Source organism: Notothenia rossii (assembly GCF_949606895.1).
Source record: "Notothenia rossii genome assembly, chromosome: 8".
Classification (NCBI taxonomy): domain Eukaryota; kingdom Metazoa; phylum Chordata; class Actinopteri; order Perciformes; family Nototheniidae; genus Notothenia; species Notothenia rossii.
Window position 1 is genome coordinate 80,288,453 of NC_136906.1, and position 21,041 is coordinate 80,309,493.

The following is a 21,041-nucleotide window of genomic DNA, read 5'->3' on the forward strand; positions in this document are numbered from 1 at the left end:
TATATACAACCCATCTGTTATTTTATTTTTGTTATACCAGTGTTATTATTGATTCCGATACATTTAGTTTCTCATATTCTCATGTTTAATTTGTAGGATTTGAGACCTTAAACATGTTGTGACCCCTCGTTAAAGAATCTAAAATGGAGTACTATTGGATGTAAAGGGAATGTGAGAAACTAACTAATAAAGAACAAGTTTAAAACCCGAAAAAGGAGAATCCCTCATTACTGAACCAAGTCACACTCCTCAGATTCAACCGGTAATCCCCTCTCCTCCAAGTTCCTCCTGCTTTTCATTCACTCCCGCGCCGAGTAGTTTTTTTGAAACTGTGTCCGCTAATAACCACTGACCCGAGGTGACGCAGAGCCACAATGGGCCTGGACAAGTTAAAACTGAGGAGGAGTGGAGAATCAATAGCAGGACGGCATCAGTGACGCCTCATTAAGCTGCACCAACTCCTCCAGAGAAATGCGGTTTAGAGCGCAGAGAGAGAAATCGTAAAAAATCAAAAGCCCCGAGGAGAGAAGAGCTGCTGCGAGAATCAAGAACAAACGAAACAAGGCCGGGACATGTTTGACGCTCCGGGGTTTGGGAAAAGAGAACGTGAAGACGGACTTGTTTTAAAAAAAATAGGCACACAATAAAAGGCTCTGAAGATTTGAAAGCATTGGCGAACAATCTGGATTCTTACAGCTGAAGGAAAGTTAGATGCCAACCTTTTTTTTTAATGTACGACCGAGAAATAGGTTTGAGATATTTTCCTTGTTTTCAGTGTTAATTTCGTCAACGAAAACTATGACGAAAAATGTTCGTCAACGACCTTTGCTACACGACTAAGACGAGGACGAGCTAAAAATAGATTCTTGATAATAAAAACTATGACGAAATGTATATTTAGTTTTCGTTGACGAGACGGGACTAAGGTGTTAACGGTGGACTATCGGACATTCAAGATGCAGGGTACTTCCCCCAAGTGTCCGTCTTGTCTTATTATTATTATTTCCGCTCTCTTCACTCCAGAAGAGCGATCTCCCTGGGTGTTTCTCAATGTGGAGGATGCTTCCTTGGTAGCACATGTCTTCTGAGTCACTTGCTTCAGAAGCGAGGCAAGAATCCTTCCTGGCATTCGGAAAACGAAGAGTGGAACAGGCTAGCAAGTGTGCGTCATAGAGAGGCCCCGCCTTACGTTTTCCACCACAGATTTGGGGAAATTGGTCCGTGCGCAAAGCATTGTGGGGATTTTAAGACCTGAGTCTACTCATGTGCAGCCTCGAAATTTCTCCAAACGAAGTACGCCGGGCTCGGTAGATTTCCAAGTATGCTGGACATTGGAACAGTCCTTCGGCGGCACTCGATGACGTAGTGGCTCTGGAGCAGCTTTACTCGAGATTGAGAAACACCCCCTGTGTCTCGTCTGTGTGGGGGGCGGGGCCTCTGTCTGTGTGCGGGGGCGGGGCCTCTCTGTCTCAGCTGTATGGGGGGCGGGGCCTACCTGCAGCTGCGTACACAGATTTTTAATAGTAGTACCGTTAAAAACCTTAACGATACCCATCCCTAGATATCACAAGTAAAGTGTTAAGAGAGTGAAATGTTGCTTTACGAGATACCTGTATTTGCTGAACTTAATTAGACTAAAACTATGAAGGATAAAAAGGACTAAAATGTGACTAAAACTAACCATAAATCAAAAATAGCTGCCAAAATTAACACTGCTTATTTGTAGCTGCTCTTTAAGCTTCTTTAAAATGCAACTTGTAATGACCAATGGAACATGTAATTTCTCCGCTATGTGGATATATAGCAACTTCAGAAAAGGGAGAAGCCTGAACCATGTAAAGGGGGAGAAGTTCAAGAAAAACTATATTAAAAAAAAGGCACAAAATGTTACTTTCTAAAAAAGAGGTTTTATTTATTTTTGTATCCCTAAAAGAATTGATTTAACCAAAGTAATAAAACATCACAAAATCCTATTTCTTACGTCTTAAAAACAGATTGATTTCAGACCCTTTAATAGCATGTAAGGAGTGATTTTTAAATCAAGGCCTTTCCTATAATCAGCTGTTATTGGAAAGGTTCTCGTAAGACCTAAAAAAAAAGTAACAAATGTCACTTTTTAAAGAGTCCTTGTCTGACGACGTAACACACACCACATTAATTTTCTAAAACAACGTTCCCTTGTTTTCTTATTGGACAGGTGTTCATATCCAACCTTACCTTAGATCTAAAACGTCACTGTTTTTATTCTGTCGTTTATTTTATAAAACGGACAAGTCAAATCAAGCAATCTGATTGGTTCTTAGCCGTGATATAATGTGTATATCATATTTAAGACTTTTTTAGACCCTGCGGGGACCCCGATATACATTTTTTTGTTTTGTGTTTTGTTTCAACCATTTTACTCTGTAGCACTTTTATTTTTGTTTATATATATATATATATTATTACTTATTCTGTATATTTTACACTTATTCTGAATTATTCTGTGTATTTTACACTTTATTCTGAATTATTCTGTATATTTTAAATGTTATTCTCAATTATTTTGTATATTTTACACTTTATTCTCAATTATTTTGTATATTTTACACTTTATTCTCAATTATTCTGTATATTTTACAATTTAATAAAACAATTTATTATAAATCCAATAGATTGTTATTATAAGCAAAGAGGGGAATTCCAGCCCAAAAACATTGGACTTAATTCACAACACAGCCCAGAAAACACAGATTTAAGTTAAGGGAAGACTCACCGAGGGTACTGGGGCTGCTGGTAGGACGGAGGCGTTCCCAGTAAGCTGTTCTGCCGGGAATCTGCAGAACAAAAGAGAGTGCGATCAGAGGAGGCCGTGCGGAGACAAGTCTCCAGTTTTTAGAGAAACAAGAAGAAAGAGGACAGAAAGGAATGTGATGTTTTGAAATCACTTCATGTGATTACCTATAAGTGATCAATAGGGGGATGAAATATTAAAAATGTGAAGTATTTTTTGACGTGAATAAAACCTAAGAAAATCATCGTGTTTTATCGTTAAACACACATAACTTAAAAAGGATTTGACAAGAGCAAAGAGGACTGAGGATAGACTTATGCGATTACCAGGGCTGAACGATTAATCGATTTTAAATGATGCGATTATCAAATAGCAAAGCCTGCCATGTTCTTCTTGTGTGTCAGTCATCCACACCAATCAGAAGTGCTGTGCTCCACATGCACCAGCCATTGTTAACCAATCAGAAGTGGCCCATGATAGAAGGTGATAGACAGATTGATCCAATCACCTGCCAAGTCTTTTTGAAATACTTTTCCAAATGGCTTCCAATGGAGCTCTCCTAGATGGTGAAACCGTCTGAGTCAGGTTAGTAATGCTCCATCACATGTTTCTATTACAGGGTGAATCTTAAACTGAAGCTTGACTTTAAAGCAACCCAACGGAGGTTTCATGTAACTTTAGTTCTTTCACTCGTTGCTCGGGGGTGCTAGAGACGGGAGCACGTTGATGCGACCTTCCTAGCCGGAGATATGGCCGCCTTTTACAATAAACTTCCGTTGGGTCGCTTAAAAACAAATATCGCAATATCCGTCAGAAAGATCGCAGTTGCATTATTTCCCCAAATCGTGCAGCCCTAGTGATTACCTATAAGTGAACAGGGGGATGAAACATTGGAAACACTTCACATCCACATTATTCTAAAGTATAAAACCTGAGAAAATCATCGTGTTTTATCGTTAAAAACACATAACGTGAAGGGATTTGACTTCAAACACGGATACGAATGAACCCCAATCAGCTGTTTCCTTTGTAGACAACAATAGAAAACGTCCATTCCTCTCATGGATGCAGAATAAATGATAACATTAATGTCTTTCAAATGGAGGATGGATGGAGGGGGGGAGGCGAGGGAGAAAAGCAGCAGCAGCTCCTCCACATTTGCATTTTTTGTTCAGAAAATGAAATAAGCATTCAGCCGGCAGCATTGTGGACGCCTCAAGTGCTCGGGTCCATCGCTGCGGACCCTTCACAAAGACACACTTAAAAAATATATAAAAAAGGAGCTAACGGCTTCTTCCAGACCCACTGTTGCCAAGGGGATGACCAGCTGCCGTTTGTTTACAAGGGGCCGTGTGTGTGTGTGTGTGTGTGTGTGTGTGTGTGTGTGTGTGTGTGTGTGTGTGTGTGTGTGAGAGAGAGAAGTCTGTAAGAATCAGGATTTGACCGATTTTGAAGCATTCGATACAGAGTGGGTTGCACATTTTATAAAACATGTTATTTTAAATGCTCTGTGGGTTTTATATATATTAATCCAACTTATCCTGCATATTTTAGACTTAATTATAAATTATTTTGTATATTTAACACTATATTCTCAATTATCCTGTATATTTTTGACTTTATTCAAAAATGATCCTGTATATTTTAAGCCAAGTTCCCACAGACTGATCTACTTTTGCCAAAAATGCCCACCTGCAGCGTAGTAATCAAACTGTGCTTAACCGAGCTAATTAGCTTTACTTGGCTATGCTAACACGCTAAATGAGTCAACACACCTGCTAAACATCCCCATGTTAGCAAGCTAATGTTAGCGTTTAAACACAAGTACCGCTGTTACCGAGAACTATCGGACACTAAAGTCTTGTTTTTCTCTTTGTGTCGAACTCTCGTCGACTGACTAAATGTTTGAAGTCGCTAAATTTAAAAGCTAAAACAGCTGATTTGAACATTTGGAGTGACATTCGGATACGACATTTAGAGAAAGAGATAGCCTTATTTTAACCAAATACCTCAACATTTCAACCATTTTGCTTGGTTGGGTTGATCGTTGGTGCTTTCACACAATACTCAAGATTTTGACTAATAACCATCAGTAATGTGGATATACTGAATACGTGGGAAAGGGAAAAGAAAAAAGAAAGCATCTAAGGAGAACTGATTTTTACTATCAATAGGCGCTTTCACACCAAGTACTTTGCCGTGATTAGTTCCCAGTACTTAGTTCAGGGACTCCCAGCAGCTTCTACTGAAGGCTTCTGAGTAAATCGCCAGAACGCCGACACCTCCTCTCCTAGTCTCTTTGTTGGTGCGTGGGGCTAATGCTAATAATGCTAATTCCAGCAAATAAAATGGCGGCTTCACAAAACCTTTCAGAGTTTTATGGGGCGTGGTTTGCAATTCGCCCAGCCAAGCAGAAATGGGAACCTTTTTCGCCCATGAAAGTACCACCTCTCTGGCAGGGACTGAAAAGGTTCCCGAGAACTAAGTTCTAGTTCCAGATGTTTTTGGTGTGAACGCAAAATCCCAGGAACTATCGGAACTATTCCTGGGAAAAGTGTGAAAGCGCCGATTGAGACCCATCCTGGTAAAATAAAATAAATAAAAACTAAGTGTTGAGAACCAGGAACAGAAATCACTTAAGCCTTTTATAGACGATATCTAGTCTCATACACCTGTACAATATAATGTCGATATATTGCACAGTTTTAAATCTGTTGTTTAAACAGTTAATTTAAATGTAAAAGTTATCACTGAGTGCATTTTAGGACATAGAAATAGAATAAAGTGTGAAAGGTGCAGAATAAGTAAGAATATAATGTATAAAGAATAAAATAGGAAACTTTTCAATTTAATTTAATTGTTTGAACAAGTAGGATTCACAAAAGTGGACGCAACACACAAGTGGTGTTACATTACTATCTGTAGATAAGCTGCACAAAATGAATGAAGTATAACATGTCCCTGCAGGTTAACAGATAATAGATTTTTATAAAAGGCCAGATATCAGGAGGGTCTAAAACCTTTTGGACACTAATGGGACTCTTCAGCATTTCACAACTCACGATAATCATAAAAACGGAAGAAAAATCCTGAATTAATTTGATTTAGGACGTAAGGTAAGAATATATCCTTATTGTGATCATACAGAGTACAACGAAATGTCTTTGGCAACTCTCACTGCAGTAAAAAATAGACAAATAAATAAGAGTGGTAAAAGCAGAGGTAGTGGCAATGACCGAGCAACGAGATACCAAAAATTAACATACACATGACTTTAAAAGCAATGTATTTGTAGTATGTTTTGTGCCTGCGCCAAATAATAACAAATTAGAAGGAAACAAATATTTTAAAAATACAGATTTCTGTATTCTGAGGCCAATTTATTTTCTTTGCGGGCGGCAAAAAAAAGTCAGACATTATACGATTTAAAATAAAAACAATAATCGTGGCTCGATATCGAGTAAGAACATGTTTTTATGAACCCCACAGCTTCCGGTCTTCCAAGACCCGACCGGACAAAAAGACAGAAACATACTACCAGTAGAAATACATTGCTTTTAAAATCGTTCTGTGTGACACGAAAAAAAGGGGAAATCGTGTTGGTGAGCACGAATCAATAGATTACATTTATGTTGTGACTATAACAGGAAATGCCGTGAGACCGGGTTGGAGTAGTAGTGGTCCTGTTTTCCACCGGGTCTCCGCTGCAGAGGAGAAGTAGAACCTCACAATTAGCGGCCAGCAGGCAGACTGCTGTCACCACATTATCATTTGGTTTTTTGTCATTCAGTTTTCATGTTTGATTATCTCCTGCGCCAACAAACTTTAAGTGGACCACCCAGCCGGGCTCCAATTATAACTCTCGCTCTGCCCTCCCCTGACTCAAAGGACAGAATTACAAGTGGACACCTGTCAATCTGCTTAATTAACAATGATCTGAAAGTGTATAGACCTCCAGTCTGCGGCGGACAAAAGCCAACGAGGATTACGCTTTAAATCCTTAAAACACGCGATGTGTGCACTGTATTAACGCCGGGATTACAACGGCACTAAACAACTAAACGCCTCGCTCCGCCTCTTTTCAATTAGTGCAGCGACTGTTTGACTCAGCAGCAGGACAGTAACTCTTTCTGCTCAACGGAGACAAGCTGGAGAGACACATTTCAGATAGGATTTAGAAAGGTCTGAATGAGAGACAGCTGGCTTCAAATCAGAGGAAGATTTGACTGGGATCAACAATAACAAAGATGTCTGGGCTCCATACAGCATCGGAGCTCCACTCAAATACATCATATATAGTATTTTAAATAAACTGATGCACAAGAACTGCATGTTTTTTGGCTTAAACGCAGGACTTTCCATCCAAATTATAGTCAAAAGCAACCAAGAACATGTCAAATAAAGTCTCTTCAAAAGGGACCAAACAATACGTATATTTTTTGGTGTTCAAATGTATATTATTTGGTAAATGATTGCAGCGAGCACTGACCGCTATTGTAAGCTGACTGTGACCTTCAATTACATTTCCAATGAAAGTGACGTTGTGTGACTCCCATCATGTTATCACCGTTAAACTTCTCCCCACAATAAATATTATTTAACGTTGTTCCACTCTTACCGTTTGTCTAACGAAAGTATTTGTGTTCATGTCAAACTTCCTTACAGCCAATAAATATCCTCAAATCCTTCGAGCTTCAACAATAAGTCTCTCAAAGTCAATGATGTTCAGTTTTTAGGATGTTTGAGGGTACAGTGTTTGAATCAATGTTGAGTATTAATGACTTAGAAACAAGCTGAGGCGTCAGAAAATGAATAATCTACAAATATATGTTTTTATAAAACGTTTTAAAAATGAAAATGTGTGTTTGAGACATTAAAGCAAAGTATTATGAAAATACATTGTCTGTTGTCACCAAAGCCTCGTGTACTAATACAACTAGTACAATCCTGACTTCAAAAGCAACTCAAGCTGAAGTACACAAGTATAATCACTTTCAGATACTTATATCATGTGTTTTTAAATGCGTTTTAATATGAACAAAGTAACTATGCTTATTAAAACGACAATATTTGCCTCTGAAGTTAAGTGGAGTAGTATAATAAGTAGTATTTTGTCTACTAATAAAACTAGTAAAATCCTGACTTCAAATGCAACTCAAGCTGAAGTACACGAGTATAATCACTTTCAGATACTTTGTAAAATACTGTGTAGTATAGTACAGTCCTGTGTTATTAGGGATGCCAGAAACTGACCATGATCAAATTTGAAAATCGGACAGCCCTGGATATTAATCGATTATTCGCCTGAGCTGCTGGCTTCCTCCAAGCTTACAGCAAAACAAACTGGTGGTGTGACCAGTGGCCATTTACAATTATTAATACTATTATTAGCATTAGTCTATATTTTGGTTGAAACTAAGCCAGGAAAAAAATGAAAAACATAAATAATAATAAATATATATATAAATAAAATCGAATTAAAAAAAAAATTTCGATTATGGAGACTGTAACGAATATTCAAATAATCGCTGGCATCCCTATGTGTTATATCATGTGTTTTTATATGCGTTTTAATATGAAGAAAGCTTGTTAATATCTGCCTCTGAAATGAAGTGGAGTAAAGTATAAACGGAAATACTCGAGTAGTATTTTGTCATAGTGTTACTTTACCTAAGTATTGTGCATAGCGTAGTCCCTGTGTTCCTTCTTGTTACAGAAGCTATTCAGTGCAGTTGTTACTCTGAAGTGTTTGCAGGCTTATCATCCTCTGGGGCCGCTGGATGAATCCGTTACTTTGGTTAAAATTTGGTGTCAGTGTGTGTCAATAAAGACAAGAATGGCCCCCTGCAGAGACCCCCCTTCCTCCCCAAACCTTATTAAACTCCAGCCGGTGTTGCTGAGGCTCACAAAGCCTGGCGGCGTGTTTCAGAGGCAGCGTGTTGACACATCACCGCAGGGGGTAGAAACGCCTCAAAGGGGGAAGTTAACTTTGGTTTCAACCCTCTTCACAACGCATCACACACCCAGATGCTTTTATCAGAGCGAGAGAGAGAGAGAGAGGAAAGGGGGGGGGTTGCTGTTTCCACTCCAGAGTCTCATTACAGGCCAGGGTCTCCCACAACGCCAATCAGACCCTGAAAAATGACAAAAGCCCGGAGCAGAAAAGCCTGCAGTGATTACTGGCCGAGCAGAAAAAGTGTTTTTGGGACAAAAGCACGAGGCTGCAGAGAGAAGAGACACTTGTGCGGATAATCACATTCCTGCAGATGCTGATTTTATACTTTCATACTTTAGACCAGGTTTTTAATCTACTTTCTCTTCATGTTATGTAAGGTCTTGCATCGCCGATGACAAAGAGAACATATATTATTAAGTTGAAACTTTACAACGGGGCTATTCATGTTTTTTGTTAACGTTTTATTTTTGGGCCATAGTGCCTATATTCCAGAGAGGATGTTACATTGAGAGATAGAGGGCAATATCTGAAAACTTCTGCGGGCTAGCTACTGTAGAGACAACCCTCCTACTAGCTACTGTAGAGACAACCCACCTACTAGCTACTGTAGAGACAACCCACCTACTAGCTACCGTAGAGACAACCCACCTACTAGCTACCGTAGTGACAACCCACCTGCTAGCTACTGTAGAGACAACCCACCTGCTAGCTACTGTAGAGACAACCCACCTGCTAGCTACTGTAGAGACAACACACCTACTAGCTACTGTAGTGACAACCCACCTACTAGCTACTGTAGTGACAACCCACCTGCTAGCTACTGTAGTGACAACCCACCTACTAGCTACTGTAGAGACAACCCACCTACTAGCTACTGTAGTGACAACCCAACTACTAGCTACTGTAGTGACAACCCAACTACTAGCTACTGTAGAGACAACCCACCTACTAGCTACTGTAGTGACAACCCAACTACTAGCTACTGTAGTGACAACCCAACTACTAGCTACTGTAGAGACAACCCACCTACTAGCTACTGTAGTGACAACCCAACTACTAGCTACTGTAGTGACAACCCACCTACTAGCTACTGTAGTGACAACCCAACTACTAGCTACTGTAGTGACAACCCAACTACTAGCTACTGTAGTGACAACCCAACTACTAGCTACTGTAGTGACAACCCAACTACTAGCTACTGTAGTGACAACCCAACTACTAGCTACTGTAGAGACAACCCACCTACTAGCTACTGTAGTGACAACCCACCTACTAGCTACTGTAGTGACAACCCACCTACTAGCTACTGTAGTGACAACCCAACTACTAGCTACTGTAGTGACAACCCACCTACTAGCTACTGTAGTGACAACCCACCTACTAGCTACTGTAGTGACAACCCAACTACTAGCTACTGTAGTGACAACCCACCTACTAGCTACTGTAGTGACAACCCAACTACTAGCTACTGTAGTGACAACCCACCTATTAGCTACTGTAGAGACAACCCACCTACTAGCTACTGTAGTGACAACACACCTGCTAGCTACTGTAGTGACAACACACCTGCTAGCTACTGTAGTGACAACCCACCTACTAGCTACTGTAGAGACAACCCACCTACTAGCTACTGTAGTGACAACCCACCTGCTAGCTACTGTAGAGACAACCCAACTACTAGCTACTGTAGAGACAACCCACCTACTAGCTACTGTAGTGACAACCCACCTGCTAGCTACTGTAGAGACAACCCAACTACTAGCTACTGTAGAGACAACACACCTACTAGCTACTGTAGAGACAACCCACCTACTAGCTACTGTAGTGACAACCCACCTGCTAGCTACTGTAGAGACAACCCAACTACTAGCTACTGTAGTGACAACACACCTGCTAGCTACTGTAGTGACAACACACCTGCTAGCTACTGTAGTGACAACCCACCTACTAGCTACTGTAGAGACAACCCACCTACTAGCTACTGTAGTGACAACCCACCTGCTAGCTACTGTAGAGACAACCCAACTACTAGCTACTGTAGAGACAACACACCTACTAGCTACTGTAGAGACAACCCAACTACTAGCTACTGTAGAGACAACACACCTACTAGCTACTGTAGAGACAACCCACCTACTAGCTACTGTAGAGACAACCCACCTACTAGCTACTGTAGTGACAACCCACCTACTAGCTACTGTAGTGACAACCCACCTACTGGCTACTGTAGTGACAACCCACCTATTAGCTACTGTAGAGACAACCCAACTACTAGCTACTGTAGTGACAACCCACCTGCTAGCTACTGTAGAGACAACAATCCTACTAGCTACTGTAGAGACAACCCACCTACTAGCTACTGTAGTGACAACTCACCTGCTAGCTACTGTAGAGACAACACACCTACTAGCTACTGTAGTGACAACTCACCTGCTAGCTACTGTAGAGACAACCCACCTACTAGCTACTGTAGTGACAACCCACCTGCTAGCTACTGTAGAGACAACACACCTACTAGCTACTGTAGAGACAACCCAACTACTAGCTACTGTAGTGACAACAATCCTACTAGCTACTGTAGAGACAACACACCTACTAGCTACTGTAGAGACAACCCACCTGCTAGCTACTGTAGAGACAACAATCCTACTAGCTACTGTAGAGACAACACACCTACTAGCTACTGTAGTGACAACAATCCTACTAGCTACTGTAGAGACAACCCACCTGCTAGCTACTGTAGTGACAACAATCCTACTAGCTACTGTAGAGACAACACACCTACTAGCTACTGTAGAGACAACCCACCTGCTAGCTACTGTAGAGACAACACACCTACTAGCTACTGTAGTGACAACAATCCTACTAGCTACTGTAGAGACAACACACCTATTAGCTACTGTAGTGACAACAATCCTACTAGCTACTGTAGAGACAACACACCTACTAGCTACTGTAGAGACAACACACCTACTAGCTACTGTAGTGACAACAATCCTACTAGCTACTGTAGAGACAACCCACCTGCTAGCTACTGTAGAGACAACACACCTACTAGCTACTGTAGAGACAACCCACCTGCTAGCTACTGTAGAGACAACACACCTACTAGCTACTGTAGAGACAACAATCCTACTAGCTACTGTAGAGACAACACACCTACTAGCTACTGTAGTGACAACAATCCTACTAGCTACTGTAGAGACAACAATCCTACTAGCTACTGTAGAGACAACCCACCTGCTAGCTACTGTAGAGACAACACACCTACTAGCTACTGTAGTGACAACAATCCTACTAGCTACTGTAGAGACAACACACCTACTAGCTACTGTAGAGACAACCCACCTGCTAGCTACTGTAGTGACAACCCACCTACTAGCTACTGTAGAGACAACCCACCTACTAGCTACTGTAGTGACAACCCACCTACTAGCTGCTGTAGAGACAAGACACCTACTAGCTACTGTAGTGACAACAATCCTACTAGCTACTGTAGAGACAACACACCTACTAGCTACTGTAGAGACAACCCACCTGCTAGCTACTGTAGAGACAACACACCTACTAGCTACTGTAGAGACAACAATCCTACTAGCTACTGTAGAGACAACACACCTACTAGCTACTGTAGTGACAACAATCCTACTAGCTACTGTAGAGACAACACACCTACTAGCTACTGTAGTGACAACAATCCTACTAGCTACTGTAGAGACAACACACCTACTAGCTACTGTAGAGACAACCCACCTGCTAGCTACTGTAGTGACAACCCACCTACTAGCTACTGTAGAGACAACCCACCTACTAGCTACTGTAGTGACAACCCACCTACTAGCTGCTGTAGAGACAAGACACCTACTAGCTACTGTAGTGACAACAATCCTACTAGCTACTGTAGAGACAACACACCTACTAGCTACTGTAGAGACAACCCACCTGCTAGCTACTGTAGAGACAACACACCTACTAGCTACTGTAGAGACAACAATCCTACTAGCTACTGTAGAGACAACACACCTACTAGCTACTGTAGTGACAACAATCCTACTAGCTACTGTAGAGACAACACACCTACTAGCTACTGTAGAGACAACCCACCTGCTAGCTACTGTAGTGACAACCCACCTACTAGCTACTGTAGAGACAACCCACCTACTAGCTACTGTAGTGACAACCCACCTACTAGCTGCTGTAGAGACAAGACACCTACTAGCTACTGTAGTGACAACAATCCTACTAGCTACTGTAGAGACAACACACCTACTAGCTACTGTAGAGACAACCCACCTGCTAGCTACTGTAGAGACAACACACCTACTAGCTACTGTAGAGACAACAATCCTACTAGCTACTGTAGAGACAACACACCTACTAGCTACTGTAGTGACAACAATCCTACTAGCTACTGTAGAGACAACACACCTACTAGCTACTGTAGTGACAACAATCCTACTAGCTACTGTAGAGACAACACACCTACTAGCTACTGTAGTGACAACCCACCTGCTAGCTACTGTAGTGACAACCCACCTACTAGCTACTGTAGAGACAACACACCTACTAGCTACTGTAGAGACAACCCACCTACTAGCTACTGTAGTGACAACCCACCTATTAGCTACTATAGTGACAACAATCCTACTAGCTACTGTAGAGACAACCCACCTACTAGCTACTGTAGTGACAACCCACCTACTAGCTACTGTAGTGACAACACACCTGCTAGCTACTGTAGTGACAACACACCTGCTAGCTACTGTAGTGACAACCCACCTACTAGCTACTGTAGAGACAACCCAACTACTAGCTACTGTAGAGACAACCCACCTACTAGCTACTGTAGTGACAACCCACCTACTAGCTACTGTAGTGACAACCCACCTATTAGCTACTATAGTGACAACAATCCTACTAGCTACTGTAGAGACAACACACCTACTAGCTACTGTAGAGACAACCCACCTACTAGCTACTGTAGAGACAACCCACCTACTAGCTACTGTAGTGACAACCCACCTACTGGCTACTGTAGTGACAACCCACCTACTAGCTACTGTAGAGACAACCCACCTACTAGCTACTGTAGAGACAACCCACCTACTAGCTACTGTAGTGACAACCCACCTACTGGCTACTGTAGTGACAACCCACCTACTAGCTACTGTAGTGACAACCCACCTACTGGCTACTGTAGTGACAACCCACCTACTAGCTACTGTAGAGACAACCCACCTGCTAGCTACTGTAGTGACAACCCACCTACTGGCTACTGTAGTGACAACCCACCTGCTAGCTACTGTAGTGACAACCCACCTACTGGCTACTGTAGTGACAACCCACCTACTAGCTACTGTAGAGACAACCCACCTGCTAGCTACTGTAGAGACAACACACCTATTAGCTACTGTAGAGACAACCCAACTACTAGCTACTGTAGAGACAACACACCTATTAGCTACTGTAGAGACAACAATCCTACTAGCTACTGTAGAGACAACCCACCTACTAGCTACTGTAGAGACAACACACCTATTAGCTACTGTAGAGACAACACACCTATTAGCTACTGTAGAGACAACAATCCTGCTAGCTACTGTAGAGACAACACACCTACTAGCTACTGTAGAGACAACCCAACTACTAGCTACTGTAGAGACAACCCAACTACTAGCTACTGTAGTGACAACACACCTACTAGCTACTGTAGAGACAACCCACCTACTAGCTACTGTAGAGACAACCCACCTGCTAGCTACTGTAGTGACAACCCACCTACTAGCTACTGTAGAGACAACCCACCTGCTAGCTACTGTAGTGACAACCCACCTACTAGCTACTGTAGAGACAACCCAACTACTAGCTACTGTAGACACAACCCACCTATTAGCTACTGTAGAGACAACCCACCTACTAGCTACTGTAGAGACAACCCAACTACTAGCTACTGTAGAGACAACCCAACTACTAGCTACTGTAGTGACAACACACCTACTAGCTACTGTAGAGACAACCCACCTACTAGCTACTGTAGAGACAACCCACCTACTAGCTACTGTAGAGACAACCCAACTACTAGCTACTGTAGAGACAACCCAACTACTAGCTACTGTAGTGACAACACACCTACTAGCTACTGTAGAGACAACCCACCTACTAGCTACTGTAGAGACAACCCACCTGCTAGCTACTGTAGTGACAACCCACCTACTAGCTACTGTAGAGACAACCCACCTGCTAGCTACTGTAGTGACAACCCACCTACTAGCTACTGTAGTGACAACTCACCTATTAGCTACTGTAGAGACAACAATCCTACTAGCTACTGTAGAGACAACAATCCTACTAGCTACTGTAGAGACAACCCACCTGCTAGCTACTGTAGAGACAACCCACCTGCTAGCTACTGTAGAGACAACACACCTACTAGCTACTGTAGAGACAACCCACCTGCTAGCTACTGTAGAGACAACACACCTACTAGCTACTGTAGAGACAACCCAACTACTAGCTACTGTAGAGACAACAATCCTACTAGCTACTGTAGTGACAACACACCTATTAGCTACTGTAGTGACAACACACCTATTAGCTACTGTAGTGACAACCCACCTACTAGCTACTGTAGTGACAACCCACCTACTAGCTACTGTAGACACAACCCACCTACTAGCTACTGTAGTGACAACCCACCTGCTAGCTACTGTAGAGACAACACACCTATTAGCTACTGTAGAGACAACCCAACTACTAGCTACTGTAGAGACAACACACCTATTAGCTACTGTAGAGACAACAATCCTACTAGCTACTGTAGAGACAACCCACCTGCTAGCTACTGTAGAGACAACACACCTACTAGCTACTGTAGAGACAACCCAACTACTAGCTACTGTAGAGACAACCCAACTACTAGCTACTGTAGTGACAACACACCTACTAGCTACTGTAGAGACAACACACCTACTAGCTACTGTAGAGACAACCCAACTACTAGCTACTGTAGAGACAACCCAACTACTAGCTACTGTAGAGACAACCCAACTACTAGCTACTGTAGAGACAACACACCTACTAGCTACTGTAGAGACAACCCAACTACTAGCTACTGTAGAGACAACACACCTATTAGCTACTGTAGAGACAACAATCCTACTAGCTACTGTAGAGACAACCCACCTGCTAGCTACTGTAGAGACAACACACCTACTAGCTACTGTAGACACAACCCACCTGCTAGCTACTGTAGAGACAACACACCTACTAGCTACTGTAGAGACAACCCAACTACTAGCTACTGTAGAGACAACAATCCTACTAGCTACTGTAGAGACAACACACCTACTAGCTACTGTAGTGACAACAATCCTACTAGCTACTGTAGAGACAACCCACCTATTAGCTACTGTAGTGACAACACACCTATTAGCTACTGTAGTGACAACCCACCTACTAGCTACTGTAGACACAACCCACCTGCTAGCTACTGTAGTGACAACCCACCTACTAGCTACTGTAGTGACAACCCACCTATTAGCTACTGTAGTGACAACCCACCTACTAGCTACTGTAGTGACAACCCACCTACTAGCTACTGTAGACACAACCCACCTGCTAGCTACTGTAGAGACAACCCACCTATTAGCTACTGTAGTGACAACCCACCTACTAGCTACTGTAGTGACAACCCACCTGCTAGCTACTGTAGACACAACCCACCTACTAGCTACTGTAGAGACAACCCACCTATTAGCTACTGTAGTGACAACCCACCTACTAGCTACTGTAGTGACAACCCACCTACTAGCTACTGTAGACACAACCCACCTGCTAGCTACTGTAGAGACAACCCACCTATTAGCTACTGTAGTGACAACCCACCTACTAGCTACTGTAGAGACAACCCACCTGCTAGCTACTGTAGTGACAACCCACCTACTAGCTACTGTAGTGACAACCCACCTACTAGCTACTGTAGACACAACCCACCTGCTAGCTACTGTAGACACAACCCACCTGCTAGCTACTGTAGTGACAACCCACCTACTAGCTACTGTAGACACAACCCACCTGCTAGCTACTGTAGTGACAACCCACCTACTAGCTACTGTAGTGACAACCCACCTATTAGCTACTGTAGACACAACCCACCTGCTAGCTACTGTAGTGACAACCCACCTGCTAGCTACTGTAGACACAACCCACCTACTAGCTACTGTAGTGACAACCCACCTGCTAGCTACTGTAGACACAACCCACCTACTAGCTACTGTAGTGACAACCCACCTACTAGCTACTGTAGTGACAACCCACCTGCTAGCTACTGTAGTGACAACTCAGCTACTAGCTACTGTAGTGACAACCCACCTACTAGCTACTGTAGTGACAACCCACCTGCTAGCTACTGTAGTGACAACCCACCTGCTAGCTACTGTAGAGACAACCCACCTACTAGCTACTGTAGAGACAACCCACCTGCTAGCTACTGTAGTGACAACCCACCTGCTAGCTACTGTAGTGACAACTCAGCTACTAGCTACTGTAGTGACAACCCACCTACTAGCTACTGTAGTGACAACCCACCTGCTAGCTACTGTAGTGACAACCCACCTGCTAGCTACTGTAGTGACAACATACCTACTAGCTACTGTAGTCACCTACTAGCTACTGTAGTCACCTGCTAGCTACTGTAGCTACTAGCTACTGTAGTGACAACTCAGCTGCTAGCTACTGTAGCTACTAGCTACTGTAGTGACAACCCACCTACTGGCTACTGTAGTGACAACCCACCTGCTAGCTACTGTAGTGACAACCCACCTGCTAGCTACTGTAGTGACAACATACCTACTAGCTACTGTAGTCACCTACTAGCTACTGTAGTCACCTGCTAGCTACTGTAGCTACTAGCTACTGTAGTGACAACTCAGCTGCTAGCTACTGTAGCTACTAGCTACTGTAGTGACAACCCACCTACTGGCTACTGTAGTGACAACCCACCTGCTAGCTACTGTAGTGACAACCCACCTACTAGCTACTGTAGTGACAACCCACCTGCTAGCTACTGTAGTGACAACCCACCTACTAGCTACTGTAGTGACAACCCACCTACTAGCTACTGTAGTGACAACCCACCTGCTAGCTACTGTAGTGACAACCCACCTACTAGCTACTGTAGTGACAACCCACCTACTAGCTACTGTAGTGACAACACACCTATTTGCTACTGTAGTGACAACACACCTCCTAGCTACTGTAGTGACAACCCACCTACTAGCTACTGTAGAGACAACCCACCTGCTAGCTACTGTAGTGACAACCCACCTACTAGCTACTGTAGAGACAACCCACCTACTAGCTACTGTAGTGACAACCCACCTGCTAGCTACTGTAGTGACAACCCACCTACTAGCTACTGTAGAGACAACCCACCTATTAGCTACTGTAGTGACAACCCACATACTAGCTACTGTAGAGACAACCCACCTACTAGCTACTGTAGTGACAACCCATCGGGGGGGATGTCTGGTGCCTTGCTCAAGGGCACCACGGCAGGGCAGGAGCTGAACTGGGACATGAATGAGAACATTTATATTTTGGAGCTTTACAGCGTGCAGCACGGAAGAGGTTCAGGGCTCCAGGTGAATTTAATTTTTGAGATCTGACCGAAAATGGGTTTTTTTGGTTCCCGAAGTTAATCTGAGATCGTTGACTTTAATGTCAGAATAATAATCTCTTAAATCGCAAATACCAACTCACATGTGGCTTCAATCAACTTGTGTTGTGCAGATCTCTTTGTGCCAGGCCGATTTGATTTAGCTAGAAACTTCATCCATTTTGAGGAGAATTAAAAGCTAAATGTAATGTAATTGTTTGATGATTTTGTGTTGACTGCTTATCGGCGAAGTTGAAAAAGTTTAATTAATGACCGCCTTTTTCTTACATTATCCCTTACTTCAAAATGACCAGAATACAGCCAACGATGATTTAAAAAAATATAGAGATTAAAGAGAAATACATACTGGAATTTGTGTTATTAAAAAAAGTTGAATAATTCCAGAGAGTGGAACGTGTCATTTTAGATCAAAATTAAGCATGCGGCGGGGCCATCATTTAAATGGACAAAAATAGATTAAATATCAGTTTTACAATGCCATTGAAGTTCCATCTTAAATATCTATGTAAAAAAGGTTAATAATTCTAGTTACTGATGGTTCCACGTGTCATTTTAGGACAAAATTGAGCATGTGACGGTCATTGTTTGAGGAAAAAGAAGACCAAGGATGATGGAAAAAATATAGATTAAAGAAAAATATATACTGGAATTTGTGTCGTTAGAAAGAGATGGATAATTCCAGCTGCTGAAACTTAACGTATCATTTAAGACCAAAAATATGCACGGTGCGTTCAATGCACAAGGATAAAGTCAGAGGTTTATGTCAAAAAAAAAAATCACCAGAAAACAGCCAAAGATGAATTAGGGCTGTGCAATTAATCGTATTTTAATCTCGATTTTGGCCTCCAACGATTACGAAAAGAACGTAATCGAAATAAAACGATTATTAATTTTATTAAAAAAATATATATATAAAAATTATTTTTTCAGTTGAATTATACTTAAAATTCAGGGTAATCAAACTGCTTTTCAATAAATGTATGTTTTCAAAGTAAATGGATCGTGTTTTTTTAATAATCGTGATATCCATTATTGACCAAAAATAATCGTGATTATGATTTTTGCATTAATCGCACAGCCACAACAATTTAATAAAAATATCAGTGCTATATTACCATTTAAACTCCAGGGGCTTTCTATTTTACAAATCTATATAAAAAAAGTTGAGTAATTCCAGCTGCTGAGAGTTCAACGTTTAATTTGAAACCAAAAGTATGCAAGTTACGTTCAAAGGATGAAGTCAGAGGTGGATATGGTCTACATCGTCAGGTAATCATTTCCCCAATGATGATGGAAAGAACACAGACGAGATAAAACACGAACATCCTGCACAGCTAATTGGGGAGTTTAACATTAGGGGGGAGCGGCTGAGGCCAGAGGAGGTGACTCCGAAATCCTGAGGAGCCCAAAAAACCTTCATTTGCATCAAGTGGCCCCAGAATAGCTTCGACTCCCCCGCGCGCCATCAGTGGAAACGGCAGATTATTCATCCGCTTGCAAATTGGCACACCAAAGTCAAACTGCAGAGCGGCGTGATTAGATGACGGGGAGAGAGTCGGCTTCAATACGAGACGACGTTCAGTCATCTCTGAACAAAAGGAAGCCGTTTAATGTTTGAAAAAGCTAAACATTTGGGTCTGTAAGAGACACAGTTTAGCGCTGCGTGTAAAGAGAGAAATAGTGACGTATCTGATGGCCTACGTTTTGTTTAAGACCATCAGTAAGGAGGAGGTCATCTTTGTTAATTAGAGGAATGACCAAATACTGAATTTCCTGCAGGCTTCAATACGAGACGACGTTCAGTCACCTCTGAACAAAAGGAAGCCGTTTAATGTTTGAAAAAGCAACTGTTTGGGTCTGTAAGAGACACAGTTTAGCGCTGAGTGACATAGTGACGGTGTCTGATGGTCTACGTTTTGTTTTTTGGCATTTACACGATGCTGTTTGTTAAAAAGAAGCATGTCATCTGCAGGTAGTCTTTGTTGATTCAGTGTTCATTTCGTCAATGAAAACTGTGACGAAAAATGTTCGTCAACGACCTTTTTTACACGACTAAGACGAGACGTGACGAGCTAAAAATAGATTATTGATAACGAAAACTATGACGAAATGTATATTTAGTTTTCGTTGACGAGACGAGACTAAGGTGTTAATGGTGGACTATCGGACATTCAAAATGCAGCATATTTTCCCCCAAGTGTCCGTCTTGTCTGTCAAAATGCATCTTACGTTTCTAACTTGCAATATCATTATTTCCGCTCTCTTCACTCCAGAAGAGCGATCTCCCTGTGTCTCTCTGTGTGCGGGGGGCGGGGCCTAACAGACATGCTGCAGCGGACACAGAGATCTGCCGGGGACGGAGAGTTCAGAGAGTATAGAGACACATTGACTAAAATGTAATTTTTCATCGACTAAAAGTTGACTAAAACGTTTTGAGTTTTCGTCGACTAAAACTAGACTAAAACTAGGAAGGATAGGAATGACTCAAATGTGACTAAAACTAATAACCAATTTTGTCTAAAGACTAAATCAAAAACAGCTGCCAAAATGAACACTGTTGATTAGAGATATGAACATGATTGAAGTAGTCTCAAAGCTATGTGCTGATGCTATATAATCACGGTGAGCCTGATGTT

At 42.1% G+C, this 21,041-nt stretch overlaps 1 protein-coding gene across 1 annotated transcript in view; it reads right to left on the minus strand.

The window, feature by feature from the left end:
- xrn2 (5'-3' exoribonuclease 2) overlaps window positions 1–21,041 on the minus strand; it is a 55,510-nt gene that overhangs the window by 3,708 nt on the left and 30,761 nt on the right. Inside the window, exon 22 of the mRNA XM_079645348.1 lies at window positions 2,756–2,816. Within this exon, the coding sequence (XP_079501474.1) occupies window positions 2,756–2,816 (61 nt within the window). The remainder of the gene's footprint in view (window positions 1–2,755; window positions 2,817–21,041) is intronic.